The sequence below is a fragment of the Hermetia illucens genome, chromosome 5 (assembly GCF_905115235.1).
Source record: "Hermetia illucens chromosome 5, iHerIll2.2.curated.20191125, whole genome shotgun sequence".
Taxonomy (NCBI): Eukaryota; Metazoa; Arthropoda; class Insecta; order Diptera; family Stratiomyidae; genus Hermetia; species Hermetia illucens.
In genome coordinates, this window is record NC_051853.1 from 89,486,343 (window position 1) to 89,502,719 (window position 16,377).

The window sequence follows — 16,377 nt, forward strand, 5'->3', positions numbered from 1 at the left end:
TTCTATCGAATGAGGCGAGCTGTCTCTTCCAGAGGAGGGCGAATCGGAGCACTCCAACGAAGTAATATTTTAAGGTGGTACTTTTATGGAAGAAAATCTTACGAACGGCTGGAATCTGCAGCGCCTTTTTAAGATTTCTATCATCCATAAAAAAGGCAGACATGAAACCGACTTTAATGAGGCTTTATTTTAAGCAAAACCTTAAAACCGCAAAATTAGTCGGAGGATCTCGGAATACGAAATAAAAGACTACTCGAAACTACGAAATATTGAGGTAGTATTGATAGTGCTATTATATCCCGTGAGAAATGGCTTGATTGAAGATAACACGATGAAGATGAAAACGCGAAATGAGGGCACGAACTTTGCGCTTGGCTGCTAACGTGGTCACTGTAAGCAGTTCGGAGCGGAAACTATATTAGTTTAACCTTAATTTGTCTAGGGGAATTAATGAAAAGACATATTTCGTAAAAGAACGCTCTTGTTTTATTATTTCATTATATTAATAATTCCAGATGTTGTCTTGCTTCTTTAAATACATAACTTGTCTGTTTATAACGTTTCTTTATCGAAAACGAAACACACGCTCTTTCTCTCACTCTAATCATTGTAAGCATCGTTTCACAATAAAAATTCTGGATGTTGTGTTCTGCATTAAAAAAAAATATTCAAATGAAGCTGTCTCCATACAAAACGATTCCTTAAGAAATATTTCCTCAAACGATATTTATGACTAAGTTGAAAAGCATTACAGCTAAAGTAAGAAAAGATTTCATAACATAATCCAACTTATAAAAATTGCAGAAAAATAAATGGAAACTCTCATTTTTCCCTAATCATTATCCCAGTTCTCGTCATACAAGGGAGTGGCGTCACCTAACGTCATCGGTAGTGGCGATGTGTTCGTTCGCGGCGTACTCCGAACCGATTTAGGGCTCTTGAAGTAGTTGTTGCCACCGGCGCCACCACGTCCTCCACCCATGCCACCGCGGCTCATCGGCCGCTCGTCGTATTGCGGTGTTTTGCGCGGTTGATACTCGTCGTAGCGTGGGGTTCGTTGCTGTCCGCGAGGTGTGCCTCTGCCGCCCATATCACGGGGCGTGCCAGAACTGGGTTTGATTCGGGCCCAGGCATCTGCCGCCTTTTGCCAATCCATGCTTTCTTGATGGGCTGCAGCAGCGCTTCCACCACCATATCCACGGGGATGCGAATTGTGTGGCGGGTTGTGGGGTGGATTATTGTACATTCGTGGTGACCGGCCGTACGATTGTGGCGACGAATGAACCGATCCTGATGTTCGTGAAGAAGCAACTGGCGGTGGACCCGGCCGAAGGAATGGTCCGTTCGAGTAAGATGGCGTTTGGCTGGGAGTGCTTTGGCCGTAACGAGGAGTCTGGGAGCTATGCGGCGTGTGATACGGCGTCATGAACGGAGTTTGCCCGCTTGGCGTGTATGGAGTATTGATATAAGCACTTTGACCATAGCCGGGAGTGTTAGGGTAATGCGGTGTTTGGCCTGCGACCTGTGAAAGCGAATGGAGCATGTGCGATGGCATAGTTTGCGCCACCTTTTGAATTGCATCAGAATTCATGCTCAGAGACGGGGTAGAATACGACGGTGTACGCGAAGTTGCTCCCGCACGTGGTGTAATCGATGGTGTATTGCCGGGAAGAGGATCGGCAAAATGTTCTTTGAACCATTTTAGGAATGAGTTAATTGATTCAAACACTTTCGACCTGTACCGAAAGCCCTCCGGGGTCACTGTCACATATTCATGTCGACACTTCTGCTTTGGCAAGTATGAGAGCAGGAACCGACCGGGATAATTTTTCGATGCTGAGACAAAATAATGAATTTTCTTTGGATCCTTCTTTTTTTCCTCTTTGAGTAATTCTTCCATTTTATCTTTCATACCACCATCAGCGTCGCGGTAATACTTATAACTCAACAAATCCCTGGCATGCGCAGCCATCGGTGTCACGTGCCGAGCAATGATTTCATCCAAATCTTCGAATTCCTCATTGCCGATCCAAAGGCTTTGCCCCAAACTGAAGGCGTTCTCCTTGCCCTCTTCCCGAACATCAATATGTTGATAGATATCTTTGCAAACCTTCCATGTCACCGTTAAGTGATCCGCCCCTTTGCTTGAGGGCCTGACAATCGCCTCGCCCTGATCCATGTCTTCCATAATTTTGATGACCTCTGCATACGATTTATTATGAAATGCTGGATGGACTATAACTCGCTTCACGTACTGCTGTCGCGCCTTCGTTTTTTTAGAGTCATCTTCTTTCCGGTTGTCTTTGTCCTCCTGTTCTTGGTCGTAAAAATTGTCTTTTCGAGGCCGCCATTCATGGTTTTTGTCCATAAGATCTGAGCTCTTTGACGAACAATCCACAGAAAACCTTTCCACATCAATTTTCGTTATTCTCACGTGAATCGCTTGCCCGATTTGTACTCGCTCCTCGGGATTTCGAACATGTTTGTCAGAAAGATTTTTAATATGTATGAATCCCGATAATCCGTTATCTAGACGTAATTTTACACCTGTTGCTTGTCCAGGGCAAGCACCAGCGTCAAAGTGATTCCACACCTCAGACAATTCAGGAAAATCATCTTTCAGGCAGAAAGGACACTGCCAATGTCCAGTCTCATCGTTGCGGACTGGATTTGCTTGGTCTAATTGCTCGCCTTGAGGTTTCCGGTGCGAAATACCAACTACAGAAGCCAAAACCATTTTTCCCACGTAGAATGTTTCAGGGGTTTCTTTTGTCAACATATCAAACAGTTCTTCCGGATTTGCAGAGCGAAACGGCGTTCGCAAGTCTTTATAGCGCGAATTCAATTCCGCACGGATATCATATAGAGTAATGCTCTTATTGCCGAATCCTTGACGCTCCAGTTCGACAGCGAAAGCATCGAGATCTAAATCTTTCAACCGTTCCGGAGACTCGAGAATTTCTTCCAGCGCTCCGGCGGGGTTCGCCTCCTCATCATCATATTCTAAAGCATCCACAGCCATTTTTCGGGCCCATTCGTATGTTTCCGGATGCACTCTAGATCCATCCAAAACTTCCACATACGCTTCAGTACTGTCGCCCAACGAATTAGTGTCGATCTTTATGAATCCGGAGCAGTTGATGAACACTTTAGGGCCCATGTGACATGCAGTTACAAGCTGAGTACGATTCTCCAGCCGTTGATTCGTCTGCTTCAAAATTTTAATTAAGGCTTGACCTTTCCTGGGACCTAGACCGCATATGAATTGCACTAAATTGATAGTTAAGGAATTCTGGACGGCCAGATTAATATCAACGCCCACTTCATTCGTCCTGTTGATGAACTCCAAATAGAGATGTTCTAGGAGTTCGTCTTTGGGTAGCTGATCCTGGAGAGTGTGATATCGTAAGCACAAAATTTCCTCATCCGCAGTGCAAAGTTGCGAGTACTCAACAAGTGGATCTTGCATTTTTCTAGCAATAGAAACTGCCTGTCGCAGAAGGTCTGGATATTCACGAAAATCGGATTGTCCCTTATTCGAATTGGCGTAAATTTTCGCCAATTCGTTGTCGACAATTTCCACCGCCACATTGGGAAACTGTTCTTCCTCGACAAGCTCTTTGATAATTTCTTGCAGATCTTGCTGTATCATACATGCTTCTCGGGACTCGCCGCCTATGGCTATGACGTGTGGCTTCTTATTTCTAATGAACGCTTTCAAATTTGATATATCGGACTCCTTCAGAGTCTTCTCATCAAGCCGATAGGAATTTTTCCGCTTCAAAATATGGGGGACGCGGAGATAATCAGTCACCTCTCCTTCTGGACTTGTTATTGCGCAGAAAGCTGCTTGGTTGTAGTCCGGGACATATGCCAGGCCCATTGCGCGAATGCCCTTTGTGGTCTCCCAATCATAATCATCTTCTTCAGTGAATGATGGTACATATGGAGCGATTTTTATCCAATTGTATAGCTTTCGGCAACAAGCTCGCAGAACCGCCTCTTTAGCTTCGGCAATAAGAATTGATTTCAATTCTTTCCGCATGTCCGGCAACACCATTTTTGTTAGAGCCAATTCAACACACTCGGTCCTTAAGGCATTCCAATCCTGCACATTTTTCGAGAACTCATCACGTTCATAAAGCTTTTTCGCTTCATCTAGAAATGAGCTAGTTGTGTGTCCTTCAATTTTATCGAGGATAGTGACTTCTAATAACTTATCTTCTTCTGCAATAATTAAACGCAAGAATTGTTCTCCAGCTAGATCTCTGACTGGTTTGCTTTTCAGATATTTCATGCTGTAACACGGATGATTCTCATCGATTTCCTTGGCTCCTTTCTTTGTTGGTCGTACGCAAATTTTCGCTCGCTCGAAATAAATTTCACGAACACATTTCCGCAATAAGGGCTCTTTCGCTAATTGCCGGGCCACAACGAACTTGCCCGCATGCAACACTTCATCAACAGTCATAAATTTCGGACATAAGTATTGCTTAGCCAAATCATTGGGTTCAATGGGCTCCTGTTCAACTTCATGGCGTTGGTAATTGTCTCTCAGATTCTCGGCGAATTGCTCTGGTGTCAATCCGAAGCGTTTCGCAAGGCCACAAATTCCGGCTTTCTTACACATTGCATAGGGACCCGAATCGCCTGCCTGTTTTAATTGCTCTTCAGGATGGTCTTCCTCCAAATCTTCCTCATCTTCTATTTCTGGTGGCGGCTCAGCACCTTCCTCCAGATTTTCGAGTTCTTTTCTTCTGGCTTCAATTCTCTCTTGCTTCCGGCGTTCTCGTTCCTTCTTTCGCCAAGCTTCCTGCATTTTTGGAATATCTTGCGCGTAATATAGTAGGAAATGCATATGAACATCCTTCAACTCCTCAGGTGTTTGTACAGCTCTTAGTCGATCGATATCCTCATCTCTAATTAATCGAACATCGTCAGGCAGGGGAGCATCTGGATTCTGCATGATTGCGTCCAGTTGAAAGTTGCGCATTTTTTCAAATAACGTAATGAGACTTTTCTTACGAGCAAGGAGTTGGCACCAGCGCGCATCAAAGCGGTACACTTTCCACAGGTCATTGATATTCAGTTCAGGCTGGACATACTCTTTCCTGTAGAAAGCTATGAACGGTACTTCCAACTGTTGATTGCGCATGAAATCTAATGCTTGTTTGATTTTCCCAATTGCGCTCGGCGGTTTACGTCCACGGTCACGCGGACCACCTTCATTTGTCTCTTGTTGCGACACGGTCGGCTTGCAGAATGCTTGTTTATAAATCCATTCGGCTTCATCTTCAAGTTCTGAAGATCCTTCGGGAACGGCTACAATAGGTACATCGCGCAGTTGCATCCTTTCCGGGATATCTGTCTTACGAATTTCGTTATCCAAATCAGTGAAGTGGCCACGTTTCAATTCGCTTGGCTCATAGATTTCGAAAATAGATTTTTTCGTCATTTTCTTTTTCGTGGCCTTCTTTGGACGTTTTTCGCGTTCATTGCCATCGAAGTCCTCTTCGTATTCATCTGCATCAGATTCTTCTTCGTATTCGTCGTCATCATATTTGGCAAAGTCGTCGTAATCGAAATCAACGCCGAAAATATCTTGACCTTCTTGTAGCGACCTATAAAAAGGAAATTGCGGATATTAGGCTTAATGAAAATAAGGAGTTGCTATTAAATATTGATTTTGTCCCTGCAGTGAATATGATATACCTTTGGATGGCACCACTTACGTCTTGAAAACATCTTCAAGAAAAAAAAAATCCACTTACGTATAATATAAAGGAACTAGTGCGATCGAGAGGGGACGGTAAAGTGAAGGTCGGACCACGCAAATGTAAATTTGATGTTGAATTAATCGGAAGAAAAGAAAGAACTCGCTAAAACCTTTCAAAATAGATGAATTAATACAATCTGCGCTATGCGAAGAGCTCGATTTAGGTCTGCCAAGAGTTGGGAGATGAAGGGCGAAAATTGCAATTAGCTATTCTATTTTATTTTTCACTTTCTTAATAAAAAAAAAACCGCAGACGAAGAAGAATGAAGGCTAGTCTCTCGCACCTAAAACGAGGCACATTGCAGCAACTGCTCCTGCAGATTGGAGGTTGGGTAGGGCTGACAACTGTACCCGGAAAACGAAATGCTGCGAAGCCACGATACAAGCCTCCGACTGGACTGACAACCAAAGATTTGCGCATTTCTTCATGGAACCTACCTTCCATATACAGACCGAAAACTGCACCACAGTTAGTACCTAATCCCAATATAGGGATGGTGTCGCCGTGCTGCACCGAACAGAGACCAGTTTATTGAAGAAGGGCCATCATGTCAAATATTATATCGACTATCCAGTAAACCATATTCTCGGAGCAAGGAGTTCGCCTCAACGTTATCAATGGTATTGTCAAAAATATAACGCAAAGGAATTCGAAAGAATTTGTTTGATGATGATTGTAAGCTAGCAATGGAAGAGGAGAATGTTGCATATTGGGCAACGCAGCAATCACAAAGAACACGGGCACACGTCGAAATTTACCATGAACTTTGTCGACCGGAGAAACGACTTGGCCAACAGAAGAAGGAATCCTGGGAGAACAAACAAGCCTGTGAACTCAAGAAAAACAGGGAACAGCAGCATCACACGTCGTGGTTTTACCAGCAAATCAGCAAAATGATGCAAAGGAGAAAATCTATATATTGCAGCGATGGATTTAGTATTTTGATGAACCGCTCAACAGCCAAAATATCGTCATTGTCGTTACGTTGTCTGAATTTGAAGACTTGTTATACGTTGGACTTAATGTGTGAATCCAGCAACCACCAGCGACGAGTTGCTGGAGATCTACAGTAGAATAGGCGACAGTAAAACTACGCGGCTGGACTTCGCCATGAAATCCAGAGAGGACATGTTCATTGAGTTGTTCGAAGCGAGAGGATACTTCCTACATCATGGAAGCAGCATAATCCACCTATTTGGAAGAACGGAGGTCCTGGTAAGACACTAATTATGGAACCCAAGTTGTACTCATGCGAAGTAATAAATACAATTCCTTTGTACAAGTGAAAAAAATCGTAAGTGACAGATTTATAATTAGATAAGACCACTCAAAAAAGGACCGTTCGACATACAGGTTGATCAGTGTCCTCGGGAGTGAAGTGGAGAGAAAAGCATGGGTAGGTCAATTGCAATCTCATCTAGTTTCTCATGGGACATGGAGGATAGCGTCAGTACCTGCACAGGATTAAATGGAACACTTCACGTCATTGTCCCAACTGCAATGTCACCGAGGACACCACGCAAGTATCTCGCCAATGCCCAACGCCCAATGAAAAGAGAAAGAGAAGAAAATTTAGGTGAAATGTTACCAACGGAAAATTTTGTCCGAATAATTTTAGCATGCAGGAGGATCCATGATCAGAAAGATCCAAAGCAAATAGCGAAAAATGGAAGAGGCGAGGAAGGCGCAGTTATGAACGCCGCGCATTAAAGAAACAAGACCTAGCTAAAGTTAACTAATTCCGCCCCGATGTAATACTTAATGGTCATTCAGGTGTTTGTTTCAGACAATAATAATAATAATATTGGATCACGTCCTTGAAGTGTGTTAGAGCACTTCATTCAAGACCGTAACGGTACACTACAATAAACTGTAGGTTGCAATGTGATCAACATTGCGCTCGCCCCAGATTTTCCCCTGATTTGAATCAGGTACTCATTCACAGCTGAGTCGACTGGTATCCGACCTCCAGTCACGATAACAGATGCCTATGCCACCAGTGAGATTTGAACCGCGACCCTCTGCTACGATAGGTCAGCGCTATAACCACTTGAGCCATCCGGACAATAGATAGACAAATGACTGTCTCTGTGTCAAGTAAACGTATATCTTCCTCAATGGCATTAATGTTTCCAAGAACAAAGACCGATCTGGAAAACGTCCAGCGGTGGATACGAACTACTCTGTCCAAATTTTGAATACATCGCCTAAATTCTGACGTCATGTGGTGAATATGCCTCGTGACAGAGAAAGGGAGATGGTTGATGTTGCAATAGAAAATCACTGGCTGCGCCCTTATTTTTACAGTAAAAAGCAGACGGCTATTTATATAGGAGATTCCACTTAACTTGAAGGATTGTTCTTCCAATCCTCTGAATGAAGCGATGTCAAACCAAGAGTGGATCGATAAGTGAAAGTCGAAGACAATGCACAATAAACACGTAAATTATTCGATGGCAACCTTTCCTCGATCTCCATTTACCAAACAGATGGCTATGTACAGGATTTCTCTTTGCTGATACTTAGGGCTTTATATTACCGATCCAGGTCAACGTGTTCGAGACGAATAAATGTGTGTAAATGATTCGGCATTAGAAAGGTTGGACCATCTCGTTTCTAGCTATAATGTGATGGTGCCGGTGCAATATTCGGACAGGTATAATGCTGTAAAGTGAGAAGCTTGCATACAAACATAGGCTAACCACGGAACCACATAGCAGTAATCGATAGTTCTGCTTACGGTATGTATTGGCACCGAAAAATTTTAACTGATCGTCGCCTTCTACACGACAATCGTGACGTCCTGTTAGTTGAAAGGACATAATAGCAACATTGAGCGGAAATACGGAGAGAAGTTGGTTATAATTCCCATAATATTGTCAGCTAGAGATATTGTACTTTAATCCCTTATGGCTTTGCTAAATGAACTGGAATTCTCTGTAATGCAATAACTTACTGCTGACCACCATAATCCCAGTCCCTCTATTCGGTTTAAATAGCCTAGCCTAAATAGCCTAACTGCTTGGCACTTATTACGAGCGTTGGTAGAATTCAGCATCAGCCAAGATTATGACAACTCCAAAATAATAATCGATGGCGCAGCAAACTACTTTGGATCTAAACTAAGGGTGTTAGAGAACGATACACTAGCAGATAAAACTAGGAAACGATTGTGGCTGTGAAAAACCAACTTTGCCATGTTAGTTATATAGCATGTTGTTGATCCCAAGCTAAGATAAAGGACGACTTCAGAATTTGGTGCTAACCTCCGTTAAATAGAAATAAAATGTAGAGACCAGGGAGAGAAATACAGTATAGTTGGGGTTACTACAGTACGCTAAATCCTACCTGATCTCACTTGGTGACAGGCTGACCAAAAAAAACGCATTCAATGCCGTGAAAAATGATCACATTGAACAAAATGCCTGGGAGGAATGCTAGGGCGTTCATCTCAGTCGAAACGGCAGGATGGGCCTCGATCTTACCAAGAAGTTAGCAAGAGTTTCTAACGCAAGGACGGCGGATGGTGTAGCTAGATTAGTTCCGAGTTGATATTTGCAATCAATAAGAAACTTGATAGCGCGATATCGAAAGCTGCAACATTAAACGCGAACGAAGTAGTCAACTTCTCTATTTTGATATCCCACGTACCCAATATGCTGTTGAAATCGCCACCTCTGAAGGTTTCCATGACATCATTAAGGAAGTCGAGGGATTTGATGACCGGTTAGTGAAGCTCACTATTATATCAACTAATCCGCAGCGAACAACGATCTTGTACTTGTCAATATATAGCTAATCTAAGGAGTGTCCGGATAGCTGAGTGGTTAGAGCGCAAGGCTGTCGTACGGAAGGTCGCGGTTCAAATCTCACTAGCGGCAGTGGAATTTGTATCGTGATTTGACGTCGGATACCAGTTGACTCAGCTGTGAATGAGTACCTGAGTCAAATCAGGGTAATAATCTCGGGCGAGCGCAATGCTGACCACATTGCCTCCTACAGTCTACTGTGGTGTACCGTTACGGTTTTGAATGAAGTGCTCTAACACACTTCAAGGCCCTGTTCCAATATGGATTGTTGCGCCAACGATTATTATTATTATAAGGATTGATGCACCTTTCTACATTCTATATTGGGACAGAAAAACGCAAATATCCTCATTAGACGCAACCATTCCTAACAAACCTCAACATCGGTTGCTAATTGCTGTCGTGCGAATCAGTTCACAGATAAAACAATGTAAGAAACGCACGGCGGCAGCGGCGGATTAAATGGTGTCGACTTCGTAAGAAAAGAGAAGAACTGAAAAATCAAGACAAAAACACGATCCATAAAGCGGGGTTATTGAGGAGGGTAGACCCCCATCGGGGAAAGCAGAAATTGCGTTTGAACTCTGAGCTCACATTTAGGCTCAGGTTATTAAGGAAAATAGAACACTATCTGACTGACAAGAAAGCACCATAGTTCCAATATGGAAAAAGAAAGCAGCGGAATGTTGAAACCATCGGACCGTTTGTTCTCAGACAATGGAGATTTTTGAACTCGAATAACAGTGTGCCAACCCGGGTTTGTCAAGAACTACGGAACCACTTACGCTGCGCGGTTACTCATAGGGAAACACCGTGAAAAGCATCGCCCTCTGTACATTGCATTTTTGCATGCATCTACATATGATATGCTCTACGGCAATGTCTGGTGCCGGAGATACTCATATGCTGGATTAAATTACTCTACTGCGTTCCGAAGAGGAAAATTCAAAGTGCGGCAGGTGTACCAAAACTGCTTCGTTTTTCCGATGGTTTTCATCAAGGAAGCACTTTCGCGCCGTTTCTCCGTTCCTGCTATCGAGACTATCACAAGGGACATCCAACGTCCTGCATCTCTATATAGATAATGTGCTTGTAGCGTCTCATAACAAAGCTGATCTCGACCAACTGGTCCAAAATTGCCTTATACAAAATGGTCTGGAACTGAAACAGAATATTGGACGACCGACCCTAATAAAACACATACTACCACTGTCAGTCTCCTCATCGGACACCACCTTGTCGTGGCGATGGAATCTGCAGTAGTTTACTACTACACTGAAAGTGTCCAAAATACATAAAGATGGAAGGAACAGATTGTAACTCTTCAGTCACAGACTTCGCATCCACCCGCGACTTTGAACAATCGCAACCGAGAAACGAATTTTGGAGGCCTCACCAAATTCAGATTTTCTCACTGAGAAAAATTTGGACAGGCTCTCCACTTCAGTGGAAAGTTTGCACCCAGTGTCTACGGCACGGCCAGTCAGAAAGAAGAGTGCCGCAACTGATTTACTGAGAAGAACTGGAAACCTAATTACGGCCGGATTGTCATTGACACTGTATTTTAATTTTAGGTACTGCGAAAGAAGGCGCAATCCTTCGGAAAGAGGATATGGGCGTTGTTGCACCACCAATTGCGGCAGAAAAATCGGTCCCGTGGAATCCGCACTGGACGCAGCCCGCTGTTCACTTAGCGGCGGTTATACATGTCTACAAACATAAAGGTTAGTCAAATCAACCTGCAATCTGCCAAACCCTCTCACTAACTACTGACAGCAAAGCTGGCAAAGTTGCAGAGCTGCCCTTATATATTTCTGGTACAAGAGCCATGTTTAACAGAATCTGTGGTATTCATCATCAGCGGCGCAACAACCGGTATCCGGTCTAGGCCTGCCTTAATAAGGAAACTCCAGACACCCTGGTTTTGCGCCGAGGTCCACCAATTCGATGTCCCTAAAAGCTGTGTGGCGTCCTGACCTACGTCACCGCTCCATCTCAGGCATAGATATTGCCCTTATAGACTTTCCAGACTGGATCATCCTCATCCATACGGATTAAGTAACCACCGCCCACCGCAATCTGTTCAGCCAGATTTTTTCCACATCCAGACGGTCATGGTACCGTCCATAGATTTCGTCGGTATGCAAGCTACGGAATCGTCCTCCCTCATGTAGGGGGCCAAAGATTCTTCTCTCGAACGCGCCCAAGAGTTCGTAGCTTTTTGCTAAGAACTCAAGTCTTGGGTTGTTCTTCCCATGATGTCGATATCGTCAGCATAGGCCAGTAGTTGGATGGACTTGAAGAGGATCGTACCTCTTGCATTTACCTCAGCATCACGGATCACTTTCTCGAGGGCCAGGTTAAAGAGGACGCATGATAGCGCATCCCCTTGTCGTAGACCGTTGTTGATGTCGAATGGTCTCGAGAGTGATCCTGCTGCTTTTATCTGGCCTAGCACATTGTTCAGGGTCAGCCTAGTCAATCTTATAAATTTCGTCGGGATACTGAATTCTCTCATCCTCAATCCTCTTTGGTATGGACCAATGATATTATGGGCGTATGGGGCTATCCGGCCTAGCAAGATAGAGAAGAATATCTTATGGATGGTACTCAGCAACGTGATACCTCTATAATTGCTGCACTGCGTGATATCTCCCTTTTTATGTATGAGCCAGATAATGCCTCGTTGCCAATCGGCAGGCATTGATTCGCTGTCCCATACCTTGAGCACAAGTTGATGAATCACTTGGTGTAATTGGTCGCCTCCATATTTAACAAATTCGGCTGTAATTCCATCAACTCCTGACGATTTATGATTTTTAAGCCGATGAATTGCACGAACTGTTTCTTCTATGCTTGGTGGTGGCAGCATTTGTCCGTCGTCTTCAGTTGGCGGCACCTCCAATTCGCCGATATTTTGGTTGTTGAGCAATTCATCAAAATACTCAACCCATCGCTCCAATATGTCCATTCTGTCGGAAATCAGATTTCCCTCTTTGTCTCGGCAGGATGAGCATCGAGGTGTATAAGATTTCATCCTGCTGACTTGTGGTAAAACTTCCGCGCCTGGTGCGGTTGGTCCCTGTACTTTTCTAGTTCACAGACCTGTTGGTTCTCCCAGGCTTCCTTTTTCCGTCTGTGAAGTCGCTTCTACGCTCGACGCGCAGCCCGCGTTCTTTGAGAATGCAACATTACTCGGTATGCAGCTTTCTTCCGTTCCGTTACTAGCTTACATTCATTGTCAAACCAGCCGTTCCGAATTTTCTTGCAGCTGGGGCCAAGTATCTTTGTGACCGTATCAATGATCTTCGATGAGATCGAGATTTTGCGTCCCGATGTGAAAATGATCAGGCAATTCTATTCCCAGAGCCTAGTTGCGGTCAATTTGAATCTGCTTACTTACCCACCCTACGATCCTCTGTGTCCTCCGCCAACACAACAACTAAACATATTTGTTAGGACAGTAGCAAATGCATCCCAAAGGAGTGGGGCTAATTGATGTTATCACTTCAGTTGATGTGATGACCGCGAACGTAGGGCGAGCTCTCACGACTAATGGACTGTGCGAACGGACCTTTGCCTCGACATGGGAACTACGGCCTCATGTGGTAATGTGGTTATACGTTGCTATCATTAGGGCGATGTTCGCTTATGCATCCGTAGTATGATGGGTTAAGATGAGACAAAAAAATTTTCACTGTAAACTAGCCGCACTGCAATCTATTACTCAATTTGCAGCCCTGGGATTTGTTTATTCAGAACACTACAATGAGAGCAGCTCATAGACTAATTCGTTTAAATCTATGGGGAATCAACGGACATGGGGGCACAGAGCATTGAATCCATCTCTTACAATGTCTCCTAATTTTCGGGTCCCTGTTTGGTACAAGATATGAAGGTACCCTGAAAAGTAGGGAAATCTGGGAAGTTCCAGAGGAATGTGTGGCAGTACATGCAAGTCTTCTACAAAAACAGAACAGACTTCTGAAGCCGGAGTCTACCTTTCGAATAAAAATGAGACAATATGCAACGATTTTTCAAACCGAATATATGCGACCCTAAGGGCGGCAAACTGGGTGATTGACGAGCGGTTGAAGGGCAGAAGTATCGCACTCTACACCGATAGCCAGGCTGCACTGAGGCGTGGAGTTATCTTCTCTCTCTGGGAATCCAGTCACTGTGGCGTAGAGGGAAATGAACTCTCGAATGCCTTAGCAAAACAAAGGGTTCAATCTCCCAAAAGCCGGCACCGGAACCAACAATTAGGGAGTATCAGTAGCATTAGCTAAGGTTGTCTTCATAAGCTGGGTACAAGCTTCTCATAATGACAGTGGGCAGAGCCTAAATGCTGCTAGACACACCAAATTTTTTGTTGTCGAAAGGCAGGAAGGATTGCGTAAGTACTGTAGGCATTTTAACGGGCCATAATTCACTAGCTGGACATATGTTCAGAATGGGAATTGTACCAAATATACGTGCCCTTCCTGTAATGAGGAAGCGGAATCCAGGGAGCATTTTCTATGTGAATGTCCCGCATATGGACGCATCCGACATCGGGTCTGATGTGTTCTAGTTGCAACGGGTAGCATCACATCCACTAACCGAAATCGTGCGAAACGCAAACGAATCCAAGATATTCTGTTCGACGGGGAAGTCGAGTACAAGAGGGCCACCACGGTCTGAGTGCTCAGAGGCTGTAGTTTCTCCCCCACCACAAATACATACACACTTCTGGTGGAGGAAAGCGAGACTGCACAACAATCCAGCCAAACGCACAATAGTAGCATTCACTAGGAAACGCAAGCCTAATTACCTGAGACCAATAAGGCATGGCATGGAAATGAAACAAGAAACACAGGTCAAATATTTAAGAATTGCAGTGGACCAAAAATTACTCAGCCCAACAACCAGGGGATTACAAAAAACCTCAAGACTGGCTTACTTGTGTATCAGAGGGGAACGAGGATATACTCAATGGCGTGCGTAGTGTTTTATCAATCCCACGAAAAGCCATTTACTACTCTCGATTTTTAGAGAAACATCTTCTCTAAACGTTTTATCGTCGCTCTTAAACTAAAAACACTTCAGAGAATTGGCGATTATGGTAAGCCGTGCTCACTAGAAAGGAAGCATACGTGGAAAATTTCAATCAGCGGTAGCTTCTTATCAAAATGCCGCGGACGCAGCACTTTCATGAATTCCGTGTTTCTAGGATTTCAAAAATTGAAGCGCATTAACAGTTTAAGCAAGTAGCGTCGAACAATAGGAGGCTATTTGACAAAACCATTATTTTTTCTGAGTGGTAAGACAGATTTTTCCGGTACAATTGCACCCTACAGACACTACACCCGAATTATACAGCACACGACAACAAAAGGTACTTACGCATCTCCGAAGATGGCTCGACGCTTCTTCTTTTTCTCGGCAATTGGGCGACCATCGTCATCCACGATAAAGTCGTCCGCGTCTGATTCCTCGTCCTCCTCCTCGTCAAACTGCTCGACCTCTGCCTCCCTTTGGCTGCGTTCAGATCGCCTCTCTACCTCCTGTTAATACAAAAAGTAACCCTCATTAGTAACGTTCTTTCAGTTGACAAAGAAAAAAGGGAGAATTAATGAAACCTTTTGCACTTCTCGTTCCTGTTTATGTTCGTAATGGAAGCGTGGCAATGATATTGAAGGAATTTATGAGCAAGAGTTATACAATGGATAGTTTGTGAGATACTTACGTCATCGCTGCCTTCGAAAAGCTCCCCAGCGATCGCCTCTTTTTCCATTCCCTCGTCAGCGTCATCCTCGCCGTCACTCTCCTCATCCTGGATGCGCCGCAGTCGCTTAAAACGTTTCTGGAAGTAATTTGATTGAACTTATTACTCCTAAAGGTCCAATGTGTCTTCACTTTACCCTGCGCTCCACTTTCACCCCCAAATTCTCCTCGATCAAATCGTAATCCTCATCCTCCAAGCGATCGTCCAGTTCGTCATCGTCGTCGCTTTTCTTCCGTTTCTTCGAATTCCCAGACGCGTCGGAGTCTTCCCCATCGCTAGCATCGTCCTCCTCGATGGGGTTGTCGTCTATCAAGTCCTTCAGCTCCTCACGCAGGCGATCCTCGTCATCTGCAAGGCCACTTCTACTAACAACGCCTTAGGAATAAGCGAATGAATACAAACCTTCATCGTCATCTTCCTCGCTGCTGTCCGCCATTGCCTTCATCTTCTTGAGCTTTTTCCGCTCATTTTGATCCAACTCTTCCTCATCCTCTTGCTGAAACGATCAAGTGAAAAGTGTTTGTTGGTTAGAAATCGTGGCCAACATTTTTGCGTCCTACTTTCGTGAAACGTCAAGCGATCGATTGCATTTTTGCAAGTTTTCTACTATTACTTTGAAATTTTTGGTTAGTGATCTCCCAGCACAATTGCAAGCAATTGTTCCGAGTAAAATCTCCTTGAAAAATGCAAAAGACGCGTGTATTTAGCAATTTACACTCACATCGGACTCTTCCGCTTCCGAATCGAGAAAATCAGCCATAGTCGGTATAAAACGGGTTCCGTCACTGATAGAAAGGAACTAATGCAGCGGTAAAACGTCCGGACGTGTGCCGATGGAAGAGAAATGCGATTTTCGCCAACAAAAGTGCGAAAATTTACAAAATTCCGCAGGCAACTGGACTAGCCGCGACAAGACGGTGACATTTTCTTTTCTGGAATGGAATCAGAAATTATTGGAAATGTCCCAACTGGAAGTGCGACGAGCCGCTGTATTTTTACTACAGTTTGGTTCCAGCTGTCGATT

At 44.1% G+C, this 16,377-nt stretch overlaps 1 protein-coding gene across 2 annotated transcripts; it reads right to left on the minus strand.

Moving 5' to 3' along the window:
- Nucleotides 1–463: 463 nt before the first annotated feature.
- Nucleotides 464–16,280, minus strand: LOC119656540 (transcription elongation factor SPT6). 2 transcript variants are annotated; one of them, XM_038062885.1, is made up of 7 exons: nt 16,075–16,280; nt 15,756–15,849; nt 15,490–15,701; nt 15,315–15,431; nt 15,208–15,225; nt 14,972–15,132; nt 464–5,621 (listed from the first exon to the last, which is right to left on the minus strand). In XM_038062885.1, the coding sequence occupies exons 1-7, from the start codon at nt 16,111–16,113 to the stop codon at nt 833–835; spliced, it is 5,430 nt and encodes a 1,809-aa protein (XP_037918813.1). In that variant the 5' UTR covers nt 16,114–16,280; the 3' UTR covers nt 464–832. The 2 variants fall into 2 exon arrangements, with proteins under 2 accessions (XP_037918813.1, XP_037918814.1); XM_038062886.1 differs by lacking the exon at nt 15,208–15,225.
- Between the last annotated feature and the right edge of the window lie 97 nt (nt 16,281–16,377).